This window comes from Siniperca chuatsi, linkage group LG19 (assembly GCF_020085105.1).
Source record: "Siniperca chuatsi isolate FFG_IHB_CAS linkage group LG19, ASM2008510v1, whole genome shotgun sequence".
Lineage (NCBI taxonomy): Eukaryota > Metazoa > Chordata > Actinopteri > Centrarchiformes > Sinipercidae > Siniperca > Siniperca chuatsi.
In genome coordinates, this window is record NC_058060.1 from 20,830,933 (window position 1) to 20,853,388 (window position 22,456).

The 22,456-nt window shown below is 38.6% G+C and overlaps 1 protein-coding gene across 2 annotated transcripts in view; it reads right to left on the reverse strand.

Annotated features, from left to right (window-relative positions):
• Positions 1-15,066: 15,066 nt before the first annotated feature.
• The window catches only part of tmtopsb (teleost multiple tissue opsin b), a 29,410-nt gene continuing 22,020 nt past the window's right edge, over positions 15,067-22,456 (reverse strand). The window contains exon 4 of one of the 2 annotated variants that reach the window (XM_044177301.1): positions 15,067-16,286. In XM_044177301.1, the coding sequence (XP_044033236.1) occupies positions 15,990-16,286 (297 nt within the window). In that variant the 3' untranslated portion in view covers positions 15,067-15,989. Of the gene's footprint in view, positions 16,287-19,186; positions 19,681-22,456 lie in introns of those variants that run through there. The other variant, XM_044177302.1, reaches the window with a different exon arrangement.

Here is a 22,456-nt window from a genome sequence, read left to right on the forward strand (position 1 = left end):
ACATTAAAGACTTCCATTTCTGGTAAATGTCTACTAGTGAAGCATTTCACTTACCTTGGAGAGAGACAAAATTATCTGGTCAATGAAATCATAAGTCTTTAGTCTTCAGATAATATCCAAGACCAGCAGAATGTTCCGTTCTTAGTGTGCGATAGATTTGGAAAGGGCGCCAGTCAAACCTAAAACGGTGAAAAACAATGTAGAAAACATTATGGAAATCTTCATTTGAGGAAGGATACATTCTCCTCATCGTTCCACACAGATCTGATGTTTTCGTTTGCTGCTATTTTTCATCTCTTCAGTGGAGAAGAAACTTAAGTGGAGGTTTGAGTCACATGCTTCATGTACTTCAAGTCTGTTTCCATTGCACCTTGTCGCATTTTGCTATTATCGGTACACCAACTTTTCCCCCTCAGTCAAGCGTAAACTTTTGCAATATTTCAAGCTTTTTTCTAATTTTTGGCGTTTCCACTCAGGTTTTTTAACAGGTGGATGGAAAACAACCTAACGACTTTCACATTCATAGGGCTGGCCCCACTTTGGTATTACCAAAAATAAGACAAACCTCTGAGCAGTGAACGTGCTCTTAGTTCTATGTTTGGAAGGGGTGCACTTACAATTATTTCATGACATCTAGGTCTTGTTCCTACTGTGGTGTCGAATGCACTAATTATAAGTTAGTTCAGACAAGAATATCTGCTAAATAAATTTAATGTAGCATTTCTCTACATTAGAATATTTGACTTCTACTGTATGTAGCAGGGCTTTTTCTTACTGAAGACATAGGATCTCTTTCTAGTTCAGTCATTAATGTTCTTGTTCCCTGAGGAAACAGAGAAACAAGGACAAGGAAGAGAAGAAAAAGCGAGAGACAGAAAGAGGTGGTGTTTTATCATTGTGAAACAGGGTCGCTTAGAGACAAAAAACCATAAAGTAATTTCATACCAAATTTACATGAAAATTACTATTAATTACTCAGAGATATTAGGTATGTTGGAAACAATTATACGATCCACATGCAGACATTATTATGTAAATGTAATTTTGTTTCTGTTCCCCATGTGAGTCGACGGTTCATCTGGTTGTTGGGACTTGAAAAACAAACCAAGAAAGAGTTTTTAAAAGGCCAGATGACACACACACACACCTGTTTTGTCCCCATTCAAAGTTCCCCCTTTTGTTTCCTTCTCTCATCGTTGTATAATTTGGTGATTAGATGGATCCTGTGCTATGTGTTGCTTGAGGGCCACAGCTCTTTGAGGCGAGCGGCATGGAACGGTCGCCTGGCGACAACAGACGACAGGTTGTCGGGGCAACCTTGGTGTGATAGATGTCCCCGCCTCCCGCTGTCGTCTTGGCGATGCTCTGGTGTTTATCTTGCTATCCTTCGCCATGAGCTCTCATTCATCATCCCTCCACTAAAAGAGGGCACATCCCTCGCTTACAGCAAGTCTGATTAAATATTAATCACTTTTTAAAACACTGCCAGGCATGTGTGTTCATGTACAAGAGTGTGTGTTTGTGGTTTTTCTCCTGCAAGTCAAGTTTGGTGATGACTGCTGTCCAAACTTGAGTACAGAAGTAACGTTTGCTCAGCTTCCCCCTGTGTGTCTACTTTTCCACATTTAATTAAAGCAAAGTAATGGAATGCTCTGAAAATTAAATCTGAAGGGCCGTGAAAGTGGAGCAGCCATTTGCCCTTCGTGACAAAGTCCATTCTAATAACATTTGTCTGAATATGTAAGCGTGTGTGTCCGAATTATGTTAGTGTGTCTCTTTCTGTGTATGTTTTCCTAACTTTTCATGTGTGGCCATGAAGCAGTGCCATCTGGATACTTTGGTGTGTGTGTGTGTGTGTGTGTGTGTGTGTGTGTGTGTGTGTGTGTAGCAGCTGTTTAAAATAGCAACAGATGGCTCCCAACCCTAGGCCCTTCACATTTAACTCTTGACGGAAAGACAAAGGGGAGGAGATCAAAGTAAAATAGACTGTTATTCAAACCTTTAGTTTTATGTTGATTTAATACAGTTAAGATTCCTCTCTGATTTATGTTGACTAAAATAATGACATTTAACAGCTTGGTCACGCCAGTATTTTAAAACAGTAAAATTTTGGGCCACTATATATTTCCACAAATATATACATTCAATGGAATTGTCAAGATCAGTGGATTCATTTGCAGAGGCAAAACCAATTTTCGTGGTGCTTTGGCACAGAGTTTAACTTGTGTTGATTACCAATTAGAACCCAACCATGACCATTGAGTCCAAAACAGTCGTTATGCAGAACTAGTTTGTATGGTGTGAGTTTCATTGAAACATGCGTACTTCAAGCTGAGGAGTGAATTGAATTGGAGGCAAGTGTGCATGACAAATTGTCCTGATATATTCAGGATGATGTCTCCCTCTGGAAATGAAGTGGCCTTGTTAAATAGTGTGTTCATCTCCTCGCTTTCCCCACATTTCTTGTGTTAGACATTCATTCTGTTGTCATGAATCTACATACAATGCTCCATACAGAAAGCAGAAAAAATTCAAATATTGTTTTGCAAATTTATCAACAGCTCAAATATCTCAGTACATGAGTATTCAGAGCCTTTATGTCTTTGTAGGAACAGCATTGGCATCAATTACAGTTTCTTCTCTCTGCGTCTACCAGCTTTGCACATCTGGGTTTTTGGCTGTTTCTCCCATCCTCTATGCAGATTCTCTCAAGCTCTGGTCACATCAGATGGGGTGTATCTCTGAAGTGTTACTTTAAGGACCCTCCAAATATTTTCAATGAGGCTTAAGACCTGGCTTTAGCACATATGTCTTGTTGAAATTTACATTTCAACAAGACATGTGTTCTTCCCAGTCACGGCTGCAGAAAAGCATGATGCTGCCAGCACCAGGCATCACACTGTAGAGATGGTATTAGCCAGGTAATTAGTGATACCTGGTTTGTGTCAGATGTAGCATTTGGCCTTCGGGACAAAAAAATTACATTTTGTTTCATTAAATGACAATCTTTTGCAGCATTGTCATTTAAGTGCTTTGTGGAAAACTTCAGATGACCTGTCTTTGCCGTTTTCAAACATGCTCCTTATTTCTTAATGTGATGGCAATTCAAAATGTCATCTCATGTCTGAAAAAACCCCAAGTCACTTGGACCTAGTTACATTTCTGTAACACTTCAAACATAGGGGTGGCCGAGGCTTAGAGGTAGAGTGGGTCGCCCAATAATCAGAAGCGATCCACGGCTTGCTTACACAGCAACACCGTTTACAACCTGGTGGAATTCTATAGGAGGAGGTTTGAATAAACTCTGCTCAGACCTCTGATCTGCAAACTGACTTCTTCCCCTCTCAAACAGTAAAGGTGTCAATTTGGATGCTTGCCAGACAAGACCAGAACTTGGAAAGACATGTCCTGTCATGCTAATAGAGCAACAGCAAAATTTAAAGACAATAAATTCACTCTCTGGATTAGTTTAACTAAAAGGGAAGATAAACTAAAAAACATCTTCTCCTCCCTTATCTGTCTCACACACACGCGAACAAACACCCTTTCCTCTCTCACCCCCTGATATGGTTTGAGATCAGGTTTGCCAGACATAAATGCTGAAAGTACATTCCTAAGGGAAGTAAACACTGATGTCCTTGCTTTGCAACCCAAGTCTGAATTAATGTGAATTGGCTATATAACCAATTAGTAATCCAGCTAACATTTATCAGCACGTTTCCTTGATGTGTAACCCAACTTTTATTTTTGTATGACATGAAATGAGCAAGTTAACCCCTTGTTTACCAGATGACAGAATTGCCACCTACTGACCGACAGAAGTATCTGCAACCATCGCTATTATGAATCTGTATACCACAGTAGCTATTATTCGGTATTATGTAAAGCAAACTGTATTGTTTAACACACATTTGTAATACTACTAATAAGTGGCATAAGGTTAAAGTTAATGAAAAGTCTCAGATAAGTGATTTAATGATCTCCTGAAATCAGTGCTGGTTAAACTGTTTCCCTGAAAGTCAGAAAAACATGAAGAGCCGTGTTAAAGGTTTCAAACAAAGGAATAGCGTTTTCGGCGTTAAAGCCTTCCTCCACACCCAAACTCCTCCTCTGGCAAGCTGAGCAAACCAGTTTCATCGACATGTCAGCTCCAGGCTGGACCTCACCTTTGAGCTCAGCGGTTGTTTTAGTTTCTTAATACGTGTCTCTTTTCTTTGCCTGAAGTCAGTTCACAATTTAACCTTTTTCCAAGTTTTTTTTAATGCCTATAATTCCATCAGTGTATGAATGTGTGTGTGAATGGGTGAATGTTAACATGTAGTGTAAAGTGCTTTGAGTGATCAAGAGACTAGAAAGGCGCTTTATAAATGCACTCCATTTACCATAAGATTCAGATTCATTGTCTCTATAGTGGAAATTTGTTTTTACAGTCTGGACAAAAGTAGAGTACAGACTGTTGCAGAAGAGCATGAGTCAACCTGCCAAAACAGGAGGATAATGTGACAATGTTGGGGCCAGCGGCAAAAAGTGGGGATGACAGTCTCAGGAGATATTAGGAGACTTTCTACAGTGTCTTAGTTTGTTTTTGTTTGCCATAACGGCTGACTTGCTACCCCTACCTGTAAACTTATGTATCATAATTTTTCCAATAAATCACTGTACTGTTCCTGTCTGCCTGGATTGTCTGCATTTGGGTCCTTTTCCTTGTTGCTTCATGCACACTCGCTTGACATTGTTCTTGTTTGCTGCAGTTTCTCCCAGTTGTGTGAAGAGTAGAATGAGAGTCTGAAAATGTTGTGGTAGGAGCGTCGTGGGTGTGTGTGTGCTTTAATACATCATTGTTGATGGTAGCCACTGTTTACCTGCTTTTCAGCCATTTCCCTTTATCTAGATAGAGCAGAACATGTTATGAAACAGGCTGAGCTATAATTTCATTGTAATACGTGTCAAACACTCTGTGGGTTCACATTTTGACAGCTGGCAGTAGGTGTGCTGCATTTGTTTACCATCTCTTCCACATGGAGAAAAGGTCATCCATAGTGACAGCACTCATCCATATTCCAAGCAAAACAGCAGCTGTTCAGCAATGCTGAACACCCTAAAAATCTCCCACATCTCAGCGACTTTGAGAAGTGAGGAAGAATCTTCAACCTATGTGAGAAGATGCACAATTACTGACAGTTTTCCCCACAGGATCCATCACAGTCCAGCTGAGCTTGGCTTGCCCATTGTTTGCCAAGATGTTCACAACTGGTAAGCATCTAACAAGCAATAAACTCATTTTCAAATTGTGTCATTTTCTGTAAAATGAGATATGTATGCAGTGGCCCTAAATAATGTAAAAATGTAAACATTAACTGGAAAGATGAAAACATGCGAGTCACTCAAACATACAAAATGCAAGACACTTCTGGAAGCTTTCCTGCCTATTTTTCATTATATTTTGCCTCTTCAGCAGCACAGTATTTTGTTTCCACACTATGCCCGTGTATCCAAGCCACAGTGTGTTACAACTCTTACACAAGAGAGAAAGAGCAAAGGGCAAAGAAAGAGGTGACGACCACATTCAGGCAGGACCCAAAGTCAAGGGTATTGGTGAGGATGTTTGAGGTGAGGAACAGAAGCATTTGTCTTCATCGTCGTGATCAGCCGCAGGATGGAGAGGACAAAGGTGAGAGATGATGGATGAAGTCAATGGCAGGACAATAAACAAGCGTCACAAGGCTCTGTGCTAATATTGCATGTGTGTGTGCGCGCGCGCAACTGTTTGAGTGTAATTTGCTGTGATGAATATTCTCATTACTCAACATGTCCTTTGACATTTACTTTCGGAGTTCATTCAGAGCTCCCAAGAGCACAAAATGAATGAATGAATGTGTTATGTGTGCACGTGTGTGCAACAACCATGTTAGCTCACAGCTGTGATTACAGACGAGCAGCACATAGCCACTACAAAAAGAGGGAGGATAGGACCGTAAGACAGCAAAATTACTCCAAAACAAATGGTTTTCCACACCTTTTAGTGGTATTTTTTTGCCAGACAAGTTCCATCAATGACAATCGTGAGAGAGAGAGAAACATGGTCAAATCTTTGGTCGTCAATCCAAAACGGTGGTCCAACATTTCACTAAGCAACAAGTCCTCCAGCCCTTACAACCACATAGGTCATTTGTTTTTACCCTCTAATACGACCCACAGGAGTGTTTCTTAAATTAGCGCCCTTACCGGTGGCAGTTAAGGATGGGCTGTAAGCATATGTTATGTAAATCATGTGACATAAGTCACGTGACGTTAAACGCATCGTAAATGTGAAACGGTCGCAGTTTGGTTAGGTTTAGGCAAAAAAAACAACAAAAAACTACCTTTTTAGGCTCAGGAAAAGATTGTGGTTTGGGTTAAAATAAGTATGTTACGTAAGTTACGCAACTAACATAATGTACTTAAGTTGTGTAAGTCACATACGTAACATTATGTAACTTTAAACAAACCCCGGTCTCCTGGGTGGAAGTCCTTTGTTTGTTTCGTTGGTCTCCAGAGTGGATTAACCTGAAAACACTGTGTTTTAGTGTGGATGACGGAAGATTTCTCAGACACGGTTGGGAACTGTGGAAGTGTGTTGCTAATGTGCCATTAACCTTTACATTTATTTTGTCTGACAATTAATTGAAAGTTATTTGATCAACGACTTAGTGCAGCAGCATATGAATTACTTTTTTCATGATTAACACATTATGAGCTGCAATCAAATCATTGTTTTATACTTTCAGTTGTCTGACAACAGAAACAGAAAAATATGTCAATAAGAACAACTAATACATGAGTTTTGTACTCATTAAAAACGCAGAATAGGTGATGAGAGGTGCAGAACAGAGATTTAACCAACTGAGTCTCCAAATCTTCAGATGAAGTGCCTGATGGATTGTCAAACATCTCAAGACCCCTACTTTTCTGGTATCCCAATTTGGGAATCTCTATCTGACAATTTCTTAAACTTTCTGAAACTGACAGTCTGACAAGCATGCCCAATAGTAGGTACGATTTGATTTTCTCTCTCAAGCTCTTTTTTCGTTTGTCACACAACTACTCGTGACTTTTCGTATGTACAACAGAGTGCAAAAACATTAAATCCTTAGTGTTCGCTGTTATCCTCATTTGAATAATTACCCCGTCTTGCCCCTCTTAATCAGGGTTTTTTCCTTCAGACGTGATCAGACACCCCATTGTTCAAACCAATTTGTTCACTACACCACAGCCATTCGCCGTTCTATTGTTTGGGTGTTTGCAAGTGTGCAGTCAAGTCAGTTTTATTTATATAGCCCAATATCACAAATCACAGTTGCCTCAAGGGGCTTATGTGTACTTAAATGTACAGAGGTCTTTATGAAAACCACCTGAAAATGTATGTTGTTTTCACACATAAAAGGCATTATTAGATTGAGCAAGTTTAGTGTGGACGTAATCTAAGAGCGGGTAAAAAGCACGAGAAGCACAGGTGTGCAAACAGTGAGCTCAAGCACTGAGGAGAGGGGTTATGAGGTGAGACAGAAAAAAACAGAGCACATGTAAAAGACTGGCCATTCTCCTGTACTGAGCATAAGCAGTAGCTAGGTGTTGGGTTGTCCTGACTGTGCTGTTAATCAACTTACTGGTCAAATGATAGGGGTTAAAAAAAGACATCAAAGTGAGTCACCAGAAGATAATTTGCACCATTTTTTCCATGCCAACACTTGAGTGTAATGAGGCAGGCATAAGAGGATGAAAATGAGACCTTTTCATTATAGTGATTATTAGTATGCAGCCAGGTCTGGCAGATATAATTCACATGAAATAGGTGTCAAAATTAACTGGGCAGTGGATGAAACTGATGGTGGCACCATGAAAATGTCTGAATTTACAAGGCCATGAAGTAAAAATAATTTACATGATTTACATTTATGAGTAAAAGGTTAGATAATGCTAGTCATTGTTAGGAAAATGGCTCTCATGTGTGTTTGTGTGATTGAACAGAGTCACAGAGGAGGCTGGTTCACACTGAATTGTTGGCTTGTGGTAGTAGTAATTTGACTAATTAAGCCAGTTCCCTCAAGAGCCCAAACCAGGTGGTGTGCGTCTGAGTTCAGGTTGTTGTTTGAAGTTGTACGATAACCCGGTTGAGTGAGTCGACAGAGGCTCAACAAGTCCAAACAGCAGTTTAAATATGTCTTTTTCAAAGCTGCTACCCGTGTACTTAACACACCTGGTCTCCAAATTAATTGTTTTTTTTCCAGGACACTACCACCTGTCAACTGAATTGCATTCATTGCAGACTGAAAATACAATCAGCCAAGTAGGGAAAATCATTCACATCAACCCAATATTAATGCTAATATGTTCAATTAAGCTTGTTAAAAAGGGGCTGTATACCCTGCACAATTTATATCTGGAATAACAGGTAAAACAGCTTGTTGCTTTATTGGCATGAGTTGATAAAGTCATTATTATTTGAGGAAATAATGTTAATCATAACCCGTTCTCCACAGTCAGAGGTAAATGAATTGATGTTGGAAAAATTACAAATGGCAATGTTGTCATTTTTGGTGAGCTGGTTTTGTTTTGAACAGGCTTTTTTTGGTAATATATCCAGGTTACCGGCTGCTTTTGACAACCTCCACATCTTTATTATTTAAACTTTGTTCTAAATTTCAAACATGACAAACTGTATACATTTCACAATAGTTTGAACTAATGATGTTCCTACTCCCACTGATGCACTGAAGGGAGATCTAATTGGTACAGTACAGCATTGTAAATATTTGGAATTTAGATAGCAAATTGTCCAACACCTTGTTAAACTAAAAACTCAAATTGTATTTTTAGGACAGAGGTTGTTCTCCATTAAAAAAACAGGAAAAACCTCTGTAATCCACTATGCTATCAGCACTGGATTATGGCGATATCCTGTATATGCTCATGCTGCTGCCACTATACCCTTAAACCAAAGGATGCCCTTTACCACAAAGCCATTTTATTCATGATTCAAGACAGCTGTCGCAATAATGTCATTTGTTCTCAGGACTCTTTTGCAAAAGATCTCCCTGAATAATATAATCTTAACGATTTTGCCCATGTTTGTTTCTCTGTTATCTTTGTCCTCTCTTTTTCTTAACATATGTCTCAGTTCCCTCTCTCCCCCAGTTTGATGTGTATTAATTTTGTAATTTGTTTTTCTTAAATAATTATTTTACCATAAATAGCCTGATTTATCACGTACTTTTGGCAGATTCTAAGCATCCATAATCCAACTTCCCTATCAAGGGCTAATGTGCTCAAGGTGGAGGAATCAATTCTCTCTCCTGACAACATAACACATTTTAATTGCACTTCTTTGAGTGAGCAATGTGTTTGTGATGGATTCCCAATCAGTAGCAATTGTGATCAGTGTTCCTTGGTGTTTTGATTGTCTTGTTTTCAGTGGCATTTATGCCAGAGCCTCTCCATATCAACTAGGAGTTAATAATTGCTGTGCTGAATGAGGGTAATTTGTCAGTAGGAGGTCTCTATCCTTTGTGTGAGAGGTGGTTTTGTGGGCTAATGGTTGGTAAGTGAAATCTATACTCAGCAACTTAAAAGGTGAAAACCTCAGTGAGATCTTAAAGCATGGCTGGTGTTTTATTTTTGACTATTTTATCAAACCGAACATCATTCACTGATAAAGTACAATGGTAGCCGCTCTGTAAGTCCCCATTTCTGCAACTGTATGTAGTGAACAGTATGGGTAATGCCTTAGAGGAACCACATTAGTATGTTCTGAAGTGTAATCTCAGTTTGTGTGTATGTAGTGTAATTCTAGGTTTGGCTTTTCTGGAGGGAATGGTGTGGTGTTAGCAGCATCACACTGGTTTCAAAGTAATTTGGTTTATTCAAACTGTATACAAGTATTATTTATCAGCTCATACGAAAAAGATGCAAACTTCACAAATCTGGGTGTTAAAGGTCCCCCTGCTTACAGTCAAAATGCTACCGCTATCTAAAACTTGAGCTTAAATACCTTTTGGAATGTCTAATTAACTTTAGATACAGGGAAGATTTAGTCAACAAAAGGTATATGTAAATGGTAATTTTAGTGACAGCTGACTTCATTAGTCTGTTCACAGATAACATTTCTTTTAGAACTTCAGTATTTAATCAACCAACATCTCTGCTCATGACAGAGGAGATAAAAAGAAGAAAAGAGAACAAAAAAGTTGATCAAACACTCATTCTGACTCCCCTCCCAATTCACCCACTTGATGGAGTCCAATAAGTCTAACTAGCAGCAGCTGCCACACAATGAGCACCTGGCTGATTACACTACAGCTCACCTGGGCTCAATTAAGCAGTAGACCTCAAAGGAAAACCCCAGTTTAAAATAAGCAAAAACATACACAAAAGGATTCAAAAGGTCTCATTAAAATACAATAATTTACTCAACTGAAGTCGGCCCTTGTTCCAGTTGAAACTGTTTAAAGGACCAGTCAAACCAGCATTTAAAATGTTTAAATTTCATGGTGAAAAACTGTCTTGACAGTGCTGACCTTAAGACCATGTCCACACTTATACGGATACTTTGCAAAACAAACATTTTCCATTAAGTTTTGGCCTTTCATCCACATGTAAACAGAGTTTTAGGGAGATTTTTTAAAACTTCTTCTAAAGTGCAGATTTTTTAAAAATGGAGCGTTTGGGAAACCATGATGTCATCGCCTCAATTCGCGCATTGTTGCTTTTACTTTTGGTTCTTAAGTATATTTTGATGCTAATACTTTTGTACTTTTACTTAAGTAAAATTTTGAATGCAGGACTTACTTGTAACAGAGTATTCATACCCTGTGGTATGGCTACCTTTACTTAAAGGGACAGTTCACCCCAAAACCAAAAATAAATTTTTCCCCCTTACCTGTAGTGCCATGTATCCATCTAGATTGTTTTGGTGTGAGTTGCCGAGTTTTGGAGATATCGGCGGTAGAGATGTCTGCATTTTTTGAATATAATGGGACTGTATGGCACAAAAAAATACATTTTGAAAAACTCAACAGCAATGTCTCTTTCCAGAAATCATGACCCGGTTACTCAAGATAATCCACAGATTGGTTGTGAGCAAACAGCAAAATTTCAGTCAAGTCTCTATAACCTCTGAGCCTTTTTGGCATCTTCTTCTCTACAAACTGTTTCACTCACTAGAGCCGAAGTGGACATTCATCCTGAAAATGGAGCGATTATAAAACCAATTTTCCCTCTCTTTATCAAGCTGCTAATGAGGATGCATGTAGCAATTTAGTGGAGATACACACTCACTTTTCCAATACGACTCCAGGTGGGGTTGGATTTGATCCAGTTACAAATGAGACAGTGTTGTGATGATAGGATATTTCTTCTAAATCCAATAACAACTGAATCAGAGGAGGGACATGTTAAGGACATGCCAAACAATAAATTGTTAATAATGAAGATGTTTTCCTATTGTTTCTGCTTTGCTAAGTGTTTTCTGGCAACAAAGGGACGCTGGAAATGAGCTCATTCATCATTTATGACTCATCTTCAGTGTGTGGGTCAATATTTATTTACATTTGTTGTAATCATTGTGGTAAAATGAATAGTTCAGGGAGTGCGTCAGAATGAAAGACTATCTCCTTTAAAATAGTTCACGTTGAACACTAACACCAAGTCTGTGCTTCTTTATCATTTTGATGTTTCAAGAGTCTGCTGAAAGTGTCACTGTTCTGACTGTATGTAGAAATAAATTACTGTATCGTATACCATATGTATCATAAAAAAGGGGCAATTTCATTGCTTAATTGTACTTTTCCTTTCTTTCTCCTGTAGATAACTGGGAAAATGTTGATAGCATTTGACAAACTCTTGCTTGTTTTCACCATTTCTGTCTCCATGTAAATGTATAAACTGCAGCTGAGTGTATGCATGACAGCATGCATTAAATATCATAACCTGATAATATTAAACAGTCTAAAAGCATCCAGCTGTGAAGTTGCTCTTCAGTATAACAAAAAATGGAGGCTATCTTAGCGAATGGTATCGCTAACACTAAGAACTTTGTCATGTTGTCATGGTGATAATAAACCTGCTCCGAACCTAGCACATCCTGTGTTACTTCATCAACTGGATCTCTCGGGCGGAAAGGGGTCCAAGGATGGCTGACAAATCATTTTCTGCAAACATTAAACTAGGCTGTGCTTCAAAAAACACACAAACCTGTAAACGGACACACAGTATGCAACACACAGTATCTGTAACACTAAGAAATGAGATTACAGGAATTTATTTTTTGTAGCACTGTGAGATCAAATTAGTTTTTGTAGCATGTTATAAAAGAGTTTCTTCAGTGGCATCCAAACGTCCAGTGCAAAAAGCGATTGTTAATTAGTTAAACATGGATTAAAATAAAAAACATTATACAGTCAGTTGAAGCTGAGCAGTGTTAGGGCCTGCTACTCCAATTTGTAACATTTACTGCAACTTCTCCGTATAATTTGATTAAAATGTGAACACTGTGTCCTGACATTCCATCACAACAAAGTAACTATTTACTATCCAACATTATATAAAGGGTGTTGCTGTTAGTTTGGATGTCTGGAACTAATAATCAGTCCACATTTAATCTGTTTGATTATGTAATCTGTGTCTCTGCAAGTGATAAGACCATGGCTGGTTCACTCCTTAGTGTTTCTAATTGCCTCCTAGACAGACAGATTCATACACACACAAACACTTACACATGCACAAAGCAGCCCTGACAGATTATATTCATGCTGAAAAAGGCCAGGGCCAGTTTGTATAAAACATCTAAGAAATGTTATTAAAGGGTCCCGGAGGAAAGAAAATTCCAAATGTCCTAGACATAACTGCCCAATTTAACATCAAGATTTTGACCATTTTCTCATACTTCTTGAAATGTTCTTTTTTATCTCACTTTGTCAGAAATAATAATAATTACTTGAGATAACAGTTAGATCCAAAAGAAAACTTCATTTGCTTATAAATGAGCCTGCACAATATCAGAAATGTGTCCCAGTGATCAAATTCAAGTCTCAGTATTTTATCTGTTCTCAGAGTTAAAGAGTCAAAACAAGATCACATATCTACATATAAACTTGAGTTTCTCATTGATTTGTCACAAATACATTTCAAATCCCTTCTAAACAAGAGCATTAATTGTAGAACAACAAAATCTGAGAAGCCTCTAAGCACTTCAAACACTGCTTTTTTTGCGTTTCTACATTTATTCTCAAACTGGACAGGATAATTTGACTTAGATTGATTTAGTTTTTTTCCCTTATTTCTCCTAAAAGGGGGAGTTAGGGGATTCAGTAATCTCCAAATAAGAGATGATTTATTTCTGATGAGACAAAGAAAAGACTATTGTGAGCAGCAATTTTTTTCCTCTGGGGTCAGTTCACCCAAATTACAAACATTATGTTTTCTCACAGTTTTTATGCTGTTTATCTTTTTAAAATGTAACTTTTCAGTGCTGCTAGATGCTTTGTAAACAAAGTCTAATCATGATTTTCAAATGCTGACTGCAGTTGCACCTAAAGGCCGTTTCTGGTCCAACTTTAGCACAGTGTGTAAAAACACAGCCTATTCACTCATTTCAGTGATACCCCTCACCCATTTCTAATACAGTATCGAGTACAGTACAGGGGTGCTGATGCAAAAAGAAATGCTGGATTGCACAGCAAAAAAGTTGAACCAGGCTCAACTTTTGATGCAACATTATGTTATTGTACTAGGCGGGTTTTGAATTACTGCGTTGTTTCATCTAAGCGTTTGTCGTTATTATTGTTGAGTCTTGTATGGATGCCAGATGTTATGTGTCATGTGTTGTTTTTCTTTTGTTTGTTTGTTGACCCCAGGAAGAGTAGCTACTGTTGTTGTTACTGTGGCTACTGGGGATCTAAATAAACGAACAAGAAACATAGAAACAAACGTCATCCAACAACACACTTCCTTGGACAATCACATACATGCAAGCGCACATTCCAGGAAGAATACACTGTCATGGGAACAGGTAATTGTATTGTTCACCTCTCAATCGTCAAGATAGAAGATAAAATAGTTGTTGCTATGATGACTTTCCACAGTCTTATTGTATTATAAATCGTTGTGTAGTGTTTTGCTGTCTGATAGGCCTTCTCACTCACAGAGCTTTTACTTAGACTGGATTTCCTGGATTACCATTTCATTGCTATTTTCATTCAGAAAGCCCTGTTAAGTGCAGGAAAATGGACGAGGACAATGGCTCAGGGGTTGAGAAACGCCCACCATGAACTGCAATATCCCAGGTTCAAGTATGACTGGGGACCTTTGCTGCACCTCTCGCCCCCATTTCTTCTCATCTGTCTACTGGTACTATCTAATAAAGGTATAAAATAAAAGATAAATGCTACACTAATGCCACATTTATGCCATATCAAAGTTACGGATATAACCAATTTCCGACTTGTAAATAGCGCTTACGCCAACATTCAAGTCTGTTATTACTGGAAAACTCAAGATTTTTCTGAAACCTCCAATATATCTATAGACTTGGTGCTTAATAATACTAAGCAAGTGGTGGTTTGAAATGATTTAATATTATTCAACCACTTTTTAAATCCTACAGGACTTGAATACCCAAAAGATAAATACTTCACCCAAACTCTAAATGCTTACACTGAGCGGCTGCTCAGATGTGCAGCGAGACACGCATTATTGACTTTATGCCAGTGTTTGTGTGTTTGCAGCCGCCAGCTCATTATTCATTCATGGCTGTCAGTTGTTATATTCTACTCTAACGTGCCAGTTGCTGTTTGTTTCTCACTGAGACAAGGCTGTAATTTAGAACGTTAATCTGCCTGCCTCCATGTAAATAATGCCTGCGTTAATAATTCATGGCTTAATCAACACATGCAAATATGACTAAAAGGAAAGAGAATGAGGTAAAATGACACTGAGCTCCAGTTTCTGATGGAAGACACACACACACACACACACACGCTGACACACACAATTTTTGTGTGAAGTAAATAGAAAAAGATTGAGACATTCAAATCTGTTTGTGACTTGATTTCATTTATGTTACATAAGCAAAGGAAAATACATTAAGAGACAACACAAAACCACATTTCCACTAAACAAAGAAACAGCAGAAACATCAAGACAACTCAAAATCTCTTTACACATCCCTCATAACATGGTGAAATGTCCCTTTAATGGCTTTCATTACAGTCCCAGCATAGATGACAGAGGGCCTATATGCAGCAAAGTGTAAATAAAGGCATAATAGAAACCTTCGCAGTTCTAAATTGCATTAAATTGTTCAACAGATCTTTAATACTCTGTATCAAATCCTCAAATATCAGGCATGGAAATGGGGTCAGGAAAAAATGCATACCCCCTTCTTCAACTGAATTATCATCGAAAAAAGAATAATCCTGCTAACGGAAGCTACACACTTGAGCTGACAAAATACCTCATTGCCCTGTTTACCAAAAACAAAACCAACACAACCAAACAGTTTATGAAATCTCCACCAAAGAACACTGTGCTTTCCCAAAAATGTTCCTGAATAATTTCTCAGATGAAGAAAGAACATTATTTAGTTACGTGACAAAGACACCTCGACCTATTTATGTGGGGTTTTTTCGCCTGTAATCTGGTCTGTAAAGAAGTCTGTAACAACATGAAACATGAAGCACTGTGCTTAGTCTCCTGCTTTGTATACAGTGCCTCTGGTAAACAGGGTGAGACTGACATTTTGTGTGTATCCCTGTATGCCGACTTCACAGAGCAATGATAACCTGTTCTGGGATTAAAACGTCCCAGCTTCTGTTTAAGACTCCCACTGAGCTGACTTTGCCCTCGCTCTTCTTCTACTATTAAGAGGATTTGTTTCCTAATTGGAGACCTGCGCCCTGCTTGTCGCTCCTTCTCTTTTCTGTAAACGTTCAGCTCCTGTTGTTGTTTCTCTGTTTTTATTCCCTGTAGTGAGCCACCAGGATCAGTTTGGGTTTGGGGCTGTTAGCAGCAGGTATCTGGGAAGCAGCAGAATCTCGATTCGATGGCGATGGAGCCACGTGATTGGCTCCCTGCGAGGACTGGTGGATGGAGCTGGGCGTGGGCAGGGCTGAGGAGGGCGCGCGAGCAGACAAGTGGTGTTCCTTCTCCTGGCGGACGGTGCGGAGCGTCTTGGTCGGTCGCGAAAATGTCTTTAAGGTGGAGCCTCGCTCAGGGGTGGAGCAGCTAAAGAACGCCCTGAAACACCTGTAGAACTACACACACACAAACAAAGACACATACAGGATTACTGTCATTATTAAGAGTGTAGTAATAAATGCAGTTGTACACTACATACAATAGTAATAGTTGTGATAATGGGACTAATAGTAAGGCACATTTCAAACACAGAGGCAATTCAAAATGCTTTAAGCAAAGAAAAGCATTAGAGTGACATTCAAAAACAATAAGCAATAGAAACCAGAATAAATCAATTCAAATAGAACAAAATTAGATTTAAATGAGATAAAATGAAAGAAAATACATACAATTACTTTAATTATCCTTCTACTAATTGGTTGATGGAAAAGCCTTCAAACAGATCCTACTCAATTAAATAATGGATACATAGTTAAAAACAGTAATCAGCAGTACATGATATAATATCAAAAGTAGTACACCTAGTAGCCATAGCCTAGACATAGTAGCAGTGGTTCAGTACAGTGTATGCGTGAGTGTATGTTATAGTAGTAGTAGCAGAAGTAGTAGACCTGCAGTAGACCAGGTGAGCAACAGTAGTTGTAGACATAGTAATAGATGACCTTGTAGTATTAGTAGTCAAGTAGTACCACATGAAACAGTATAAAAAGTAGCACACTTAATGGTTGTAATCCTGTAATAATAGTACTAGAAGGTAACAGTAACAGCAATTAAAAGTAGTGATAGTTGTGGTCCAGTACGTGTAACAATGTATGCAATAGAAATAGTAGAAGTAGAAGCAGTAGTAGATCAAGTAGTAGTAGTAGTGGTGGTATAGTCAGAATAATAGTTGTAGTAAGGCAAGGCAAGTTTATTTGTATAGCACATTTCAACAACAAGGCAATTCAAAAGTGCTTTACATAAAACATAAAAGCAACATAGGGCAATATAAAAAGAAAGCAGACATGTCCCAGACGACCTGAGAGGTCTGGATGGTTCATAACGTAGCAGAAGATCAGAAATTTACTTTGGCCCTAAATCATTCAGTGCTTTATAAACCAACAGTAGTATTTGAAACCGATTCTGTGACAGACAGGAAGCCAATGTGAAGACCTCAGAACTGGAGTGATGTGATCCACTCTCTTGGTCTTAGTGAGGATGCGAGCAGCAGCGTTCTGAATTAGCTGCAGCTGTCTGATCAAGACAGACCTGTAAAGAGACCTGTAAAGACACTGTTACAGTAGTCGAGTCTAGGTAAATGTATGGATAAATGCATGTTTTAGTAACAGTAACAGTAAGTGTTAGACAGACAGATAGAAAGATAAATATCATTTAGCTGCAGCTCATCCCTCTTCTTTCCTCCATGTTGGGAGTCCAGCAGGCAGCGTGCTCCCCTGGATAAACGTAGTGTACTTAGTATACTCTCTGGTTCCACACGTATACTTAAAGTCTACTACATTTCCCCAGGGCGCCGCAGATCAAACAGGCGTGCTGCATGAAACATGACACCTCAGTACATCTTATAACATTATCATAGTAAGTATCCTCCAGCATGTTTATACCCTTTGAAAAAAGTGACATCCAGTAATTGATATGACAAATGAAACCAGTTTGTCGTGCTTTTTTAACTAACATACTTAAGCCATTGGCTCACAATTCATCATATATGAGCCAATTAATTTTTGTTACCCCAAGGAAATTATGCAGTTTACAAAATTAGCACTCTGTTTTAACTTTTCTAGTGTCTCAAATCCGAATGTATTAATCTACTTCTTTCTTTGGGAAATAAAAAACCCCACATTGGTTTAAAAGCAAAACCTCTGGGGAAACAAAAAGGGTCGATGTGTGACGTGGGGGTGAGAAGTGTGAAGGAGAAAGAGATGTCTGAGGTGGATGGGAAAAAAACAGGAGGAACATGAGGGCAAACTGATGTCATGAGGGATTACAGCTAAAATCAGGCACAGATTGGGATTTTAAGGCAGAGGAGTGACCTCCTCACCTGCCAATCAAAATCTGTGTGTGTGTTCGTGTCTGCAGGGCATACAGACATGTGATAAGTTTGTGTGCAATAATATAATAACTCTCTAACGACCAAACACAATCTTGGTGATGTATGTCATTCATCACCTGTTTTTATGCACCTTTTTTAATCTGACAGGAAACACAAGAAACTCTTTTGTTTTTTTTAAAGCTTTTAGCTTGACTGAAGGAAGAGAGGATGTAATGAAGGCAGATGGAAACAGATTTTTCGAATACACTTTTGAATACACATTGCTGCTTCTTCTTTTACTGCAGACAAAGCTTTCATGTCATGCTGCCACTCACTGTTACATGCCTTCACTCTACCAGAAAGCCCCAAAAATAAGAATAAAAGGAGAGGTATCAAGGCTGTCTGTCACCGCAATGTTCGCAGGTCCAGTCAGAAAAAGCACTCTTGCAGAACGTCAACACCGTCTCTATCACCATCGTAGCTGATAAAAACACCACATGTCACAGAGGTAGTTTACATTTTATAATACGAAGTTACACACAGTGGAATTATTAAAGGCTGAAACCAATATTTTTTTAGATTGACTCAGTCAATGTTTCTTAAACGAAAAATTAAGAAATACATAAATAAATACATACAATTCAATAAGATAAGATAATTGCCACAACCAGAATTTGTCCAGTCCGGACAAAGAAAAAAACAGCTTTTACAAAACTTGTAACTTGTAACTATAGCTATCATGTAAATGTAGTGGAGTAGAAGTACATGGAAATAATCAAGTAAAGTGCCTTACAATTGTACTAAAGTACTGTAATTGAATATATTCACACATATAATCAGAATCAGGTTTATTGCCAAGTAGGTTTTCACATTCAAAGAATTTGCCTTGGTATATTGGTGCACAACAATAAACATAGTAAGAGAAAAGAAAAAACAAGTAATGCAAAAGTCAAAAATCATATATAAATATCAATATAAAATAGGAAAATATAAAATGAAAAATAGGAAAATATGTAAAATAAATCTGTTTCTAAAATTTAATGAGCTATTTGAAACAAAGAGGATGGAAGATGCAAAACATTGATCAAGGAATGTACAAATGTTCATGAGTATAAAGTATAAAGAATATGTGCAATGTGCAGAGATAATAATCCAAAAGATGTTACATTAAGCATTGAGTTGGATGTGGAGACTTTACATTAATGTAGCGTGTAGTGTCCATGGGGCAGGATAAGAGTCAGTGTCAGTGGGGGCCCCAGGCCTTGTTGATAAGGCCGGCTGCAGACGGGAAGATGGGTTTTGATGGACCGCAGCCTCTTGCCAGAGGGGGTGTTTCAAAAAGTTTGTGTTCGGGGTGGGAGGGGTTGGCCATAATCTTTCCTGCTCGCCTCAGGGTCCTGGAGGCGTAGAGGTCCTTGCAGTCGATGAAAACACGCACTGATTCGCATTTATTCTCAAAATTTCAGAAATGTGTTTAAACCCTGTGCAACATTTTAACAGAAACAACAAAAGATGATGTGAAACAGTTAATGTGACTGACTTGAAATAGAAAATACATTCACAGAGCGACATCAGCAGTGGCACCTCTCGCAGAAACACCTGTAGAGGTGTGAATCTCATGATGACAGCTCAGGTCCGCGGCATGAATCTGCGCAGCGCTTAAAGTCTTCAACTCGCCTCAACACACTGCTGCCATAGTTATGGGCTGGGAGGAACTGAAGACTGAAAGCGCCACACAGTGCGGCCTCCTGTGCATTTATCTGTGGCCCTGAAAGTTCAGTTAGTAGCTTAATCATCACACACATATGCAGCGGAAAACTTCCCTCCAGCACTACCAGACAGAGTGCCGTCGTGACAAATCAGTCATCAAAGAAAGTTAAATGTCTCCCAAGACAGGCGGTCCAACAGAAAAACAACCTGAGAGACAGGACTGAGGTAGAAGCAGATAAAAAAAGACAGAGACTGATAAAAGAGTGTGTGTGAATGTGTGAGAGAAGAAGGAAAGGTCACCTGATAGTAACATCACATGCTAATCAAAATCAAAGCTACGTTACCTTTCGGAGATGAAAAAGAACTCCCTTCCTGTACCCGTCCTGCACGTCACCTTTCTCCTTCATCTTTCTCTACCTGTCTTTCATCTTTATGTCCGTTTTTCATTCCCACTTTTACTGCCATTTTCTGTTCTTTATTCCTTCTAACCCTTTTTGTTCTGTTTCTTGCTCCTGTCTTTCGGAGACTGCTTCGTCCTTACTTTCCATCTTCACATTGCTTTCTTTCTTTCTTTCTTCCTTTTTTCCAGTCTTCTTTCCTTCTATTTTCTTTCTTTCTTCATATCTTTGTTTTTTATTTCTTTCCTCCTTCCTTCTGTCCCTCCTTCCTTTTCTTTCTTTCTTTTTCTTCCTTCCTTCCTTCCCATTATCCTTCATCCTACCTTCATCTTTCTAATTTTGTTTTACATATCTTTTTTTCTTTCCTTCCCTCCTTCCACCCTCCCTTCTTGTCTTCCCTCCTCAACTACTTTCTGTCTTCTTTAGCCCTCATATCCTCCCACTTTCTTTCTTTTTGCTCCTTCCTTCTTCTTTCATCTCTTCTTTCTTTTCTTCCAGCTTTCCATCTGACCTTTGTCCCTCACTTTTTTTCTTCCCCTTTCTCTTTACCTGCTTTCTTTAATTCTTGGTTTCCTCTCCCTTACTTTCTTCCCACCTTTGTCATTGCTTCTTCTCTTTTTTCCTCCCTTCACTTCTACCCAATAATCTTTCATTTGTGAAAGTTTTGACTCACTAAATTATGATGCAGTTTGTGCAGAAAAGGCAAAGAAATAAATAAAAAAAGGCAAAATTTGGGTGAAATGGTGGTTGGAGAGACGTGGTGCCAGATGTCATCAGAGTGAGGCGAACTACAACTAATTACTCACAGCACTCACGGCAAACTGCACTGTTTTACTGTAACATATATAATTATTTCTCCCGCTCACACACGATGTTGACGGTCCTGATTCCAGTTGCAAAACTCAAACGTGGTTAAAACTATCTCAGTGAGGATGACGAATCAGAAGGCGAATGATAAGAATCACTGAACACCATTCAATGATTTTATCTCCCAACTGTCACAACTGGCAATCATAACTTTAATTTCTTTACCTCACTTCTTCCCCCATCTGTCCATCCGTCTCACCCTCCTGTCTTGTCCTACTCTCCACTCTGTTGTCATGGGGTTTTTTTTATGGCACTAATCCTGTTGTGCTTTTTCTGACTGGAGCTACATCTGTCAATTAGGGATCCAGGGTCAGTGTCTTCACAGAATGTCATATAAATTGTGAAATTATACATGACACTAGTAGGCGATGAGATAAATGTCAGGGAGAGAAGTGAGGAAAGGCTTTTGGTGATGATGTCATCTAATTCACTTATTTTTTAATCAACACCACATTTTTCAACCATCATACTGGAGTTGTGAAGTGGGAGGAGCCGCTGGTTTTGGAAGTATTTTTTTCCGTTCTGTATAGCCGTTTCAAATGTTTATTGTAATGATATCCTGAATATTACTCTACATAGAAACTAAGGAGTCTCCTGGTTAACTGAGCGCCTGTATAGATCAGTGGTGGAATCCAACATTACTCAAGTACTGTACTAAAATACAAATATAAGGTTCTTGTACTTTACCATTTTGTGCAACTTTATTCTTCTACTACACCACATCTCAGAGGCAAACATTGTACTTTTTACCCCACTACTTTTATCTGACAGCTTTAGTTACTAGTTACTTTTCACATCACAATTGTTCATACCCTTCCTGTACAGTGAAAGCCATGTATCTCCAAATATGGTGATTTTGAATGTGAATTTTTCTGATAAACTGAAGAAGTGTTCCTTTATGGTTTGAGGAAATTCTCTTACTTAAAATTAATCCTGAAACATCATATATAAGAGTAAAACACTGACAGGGAACATTTTTCTTTACTTTTGATACTTTAAGTAAATAATACTTACTTACCTAAGTAAGGTTTTAAATGCAGGACTTTAGTGGAGTACAGCATAACCTTTAGCTTCCACCTGCTGTTAGCGGCGCATGTAACATCATTTTAAGCTCAGTGATTGACTGTTTCAAACTGAAATGCACCTTCGGAGTTGTAGGTAACTTCCCACATTAGGTTTTTATGGTTTTTAGGTTTTTTTTACACAAGCATCAACTTTCAACCAGAACCAGATATTTTCTAATACAGTTGTTCATCATTTGTACTGGTGATTCAACCAGAAG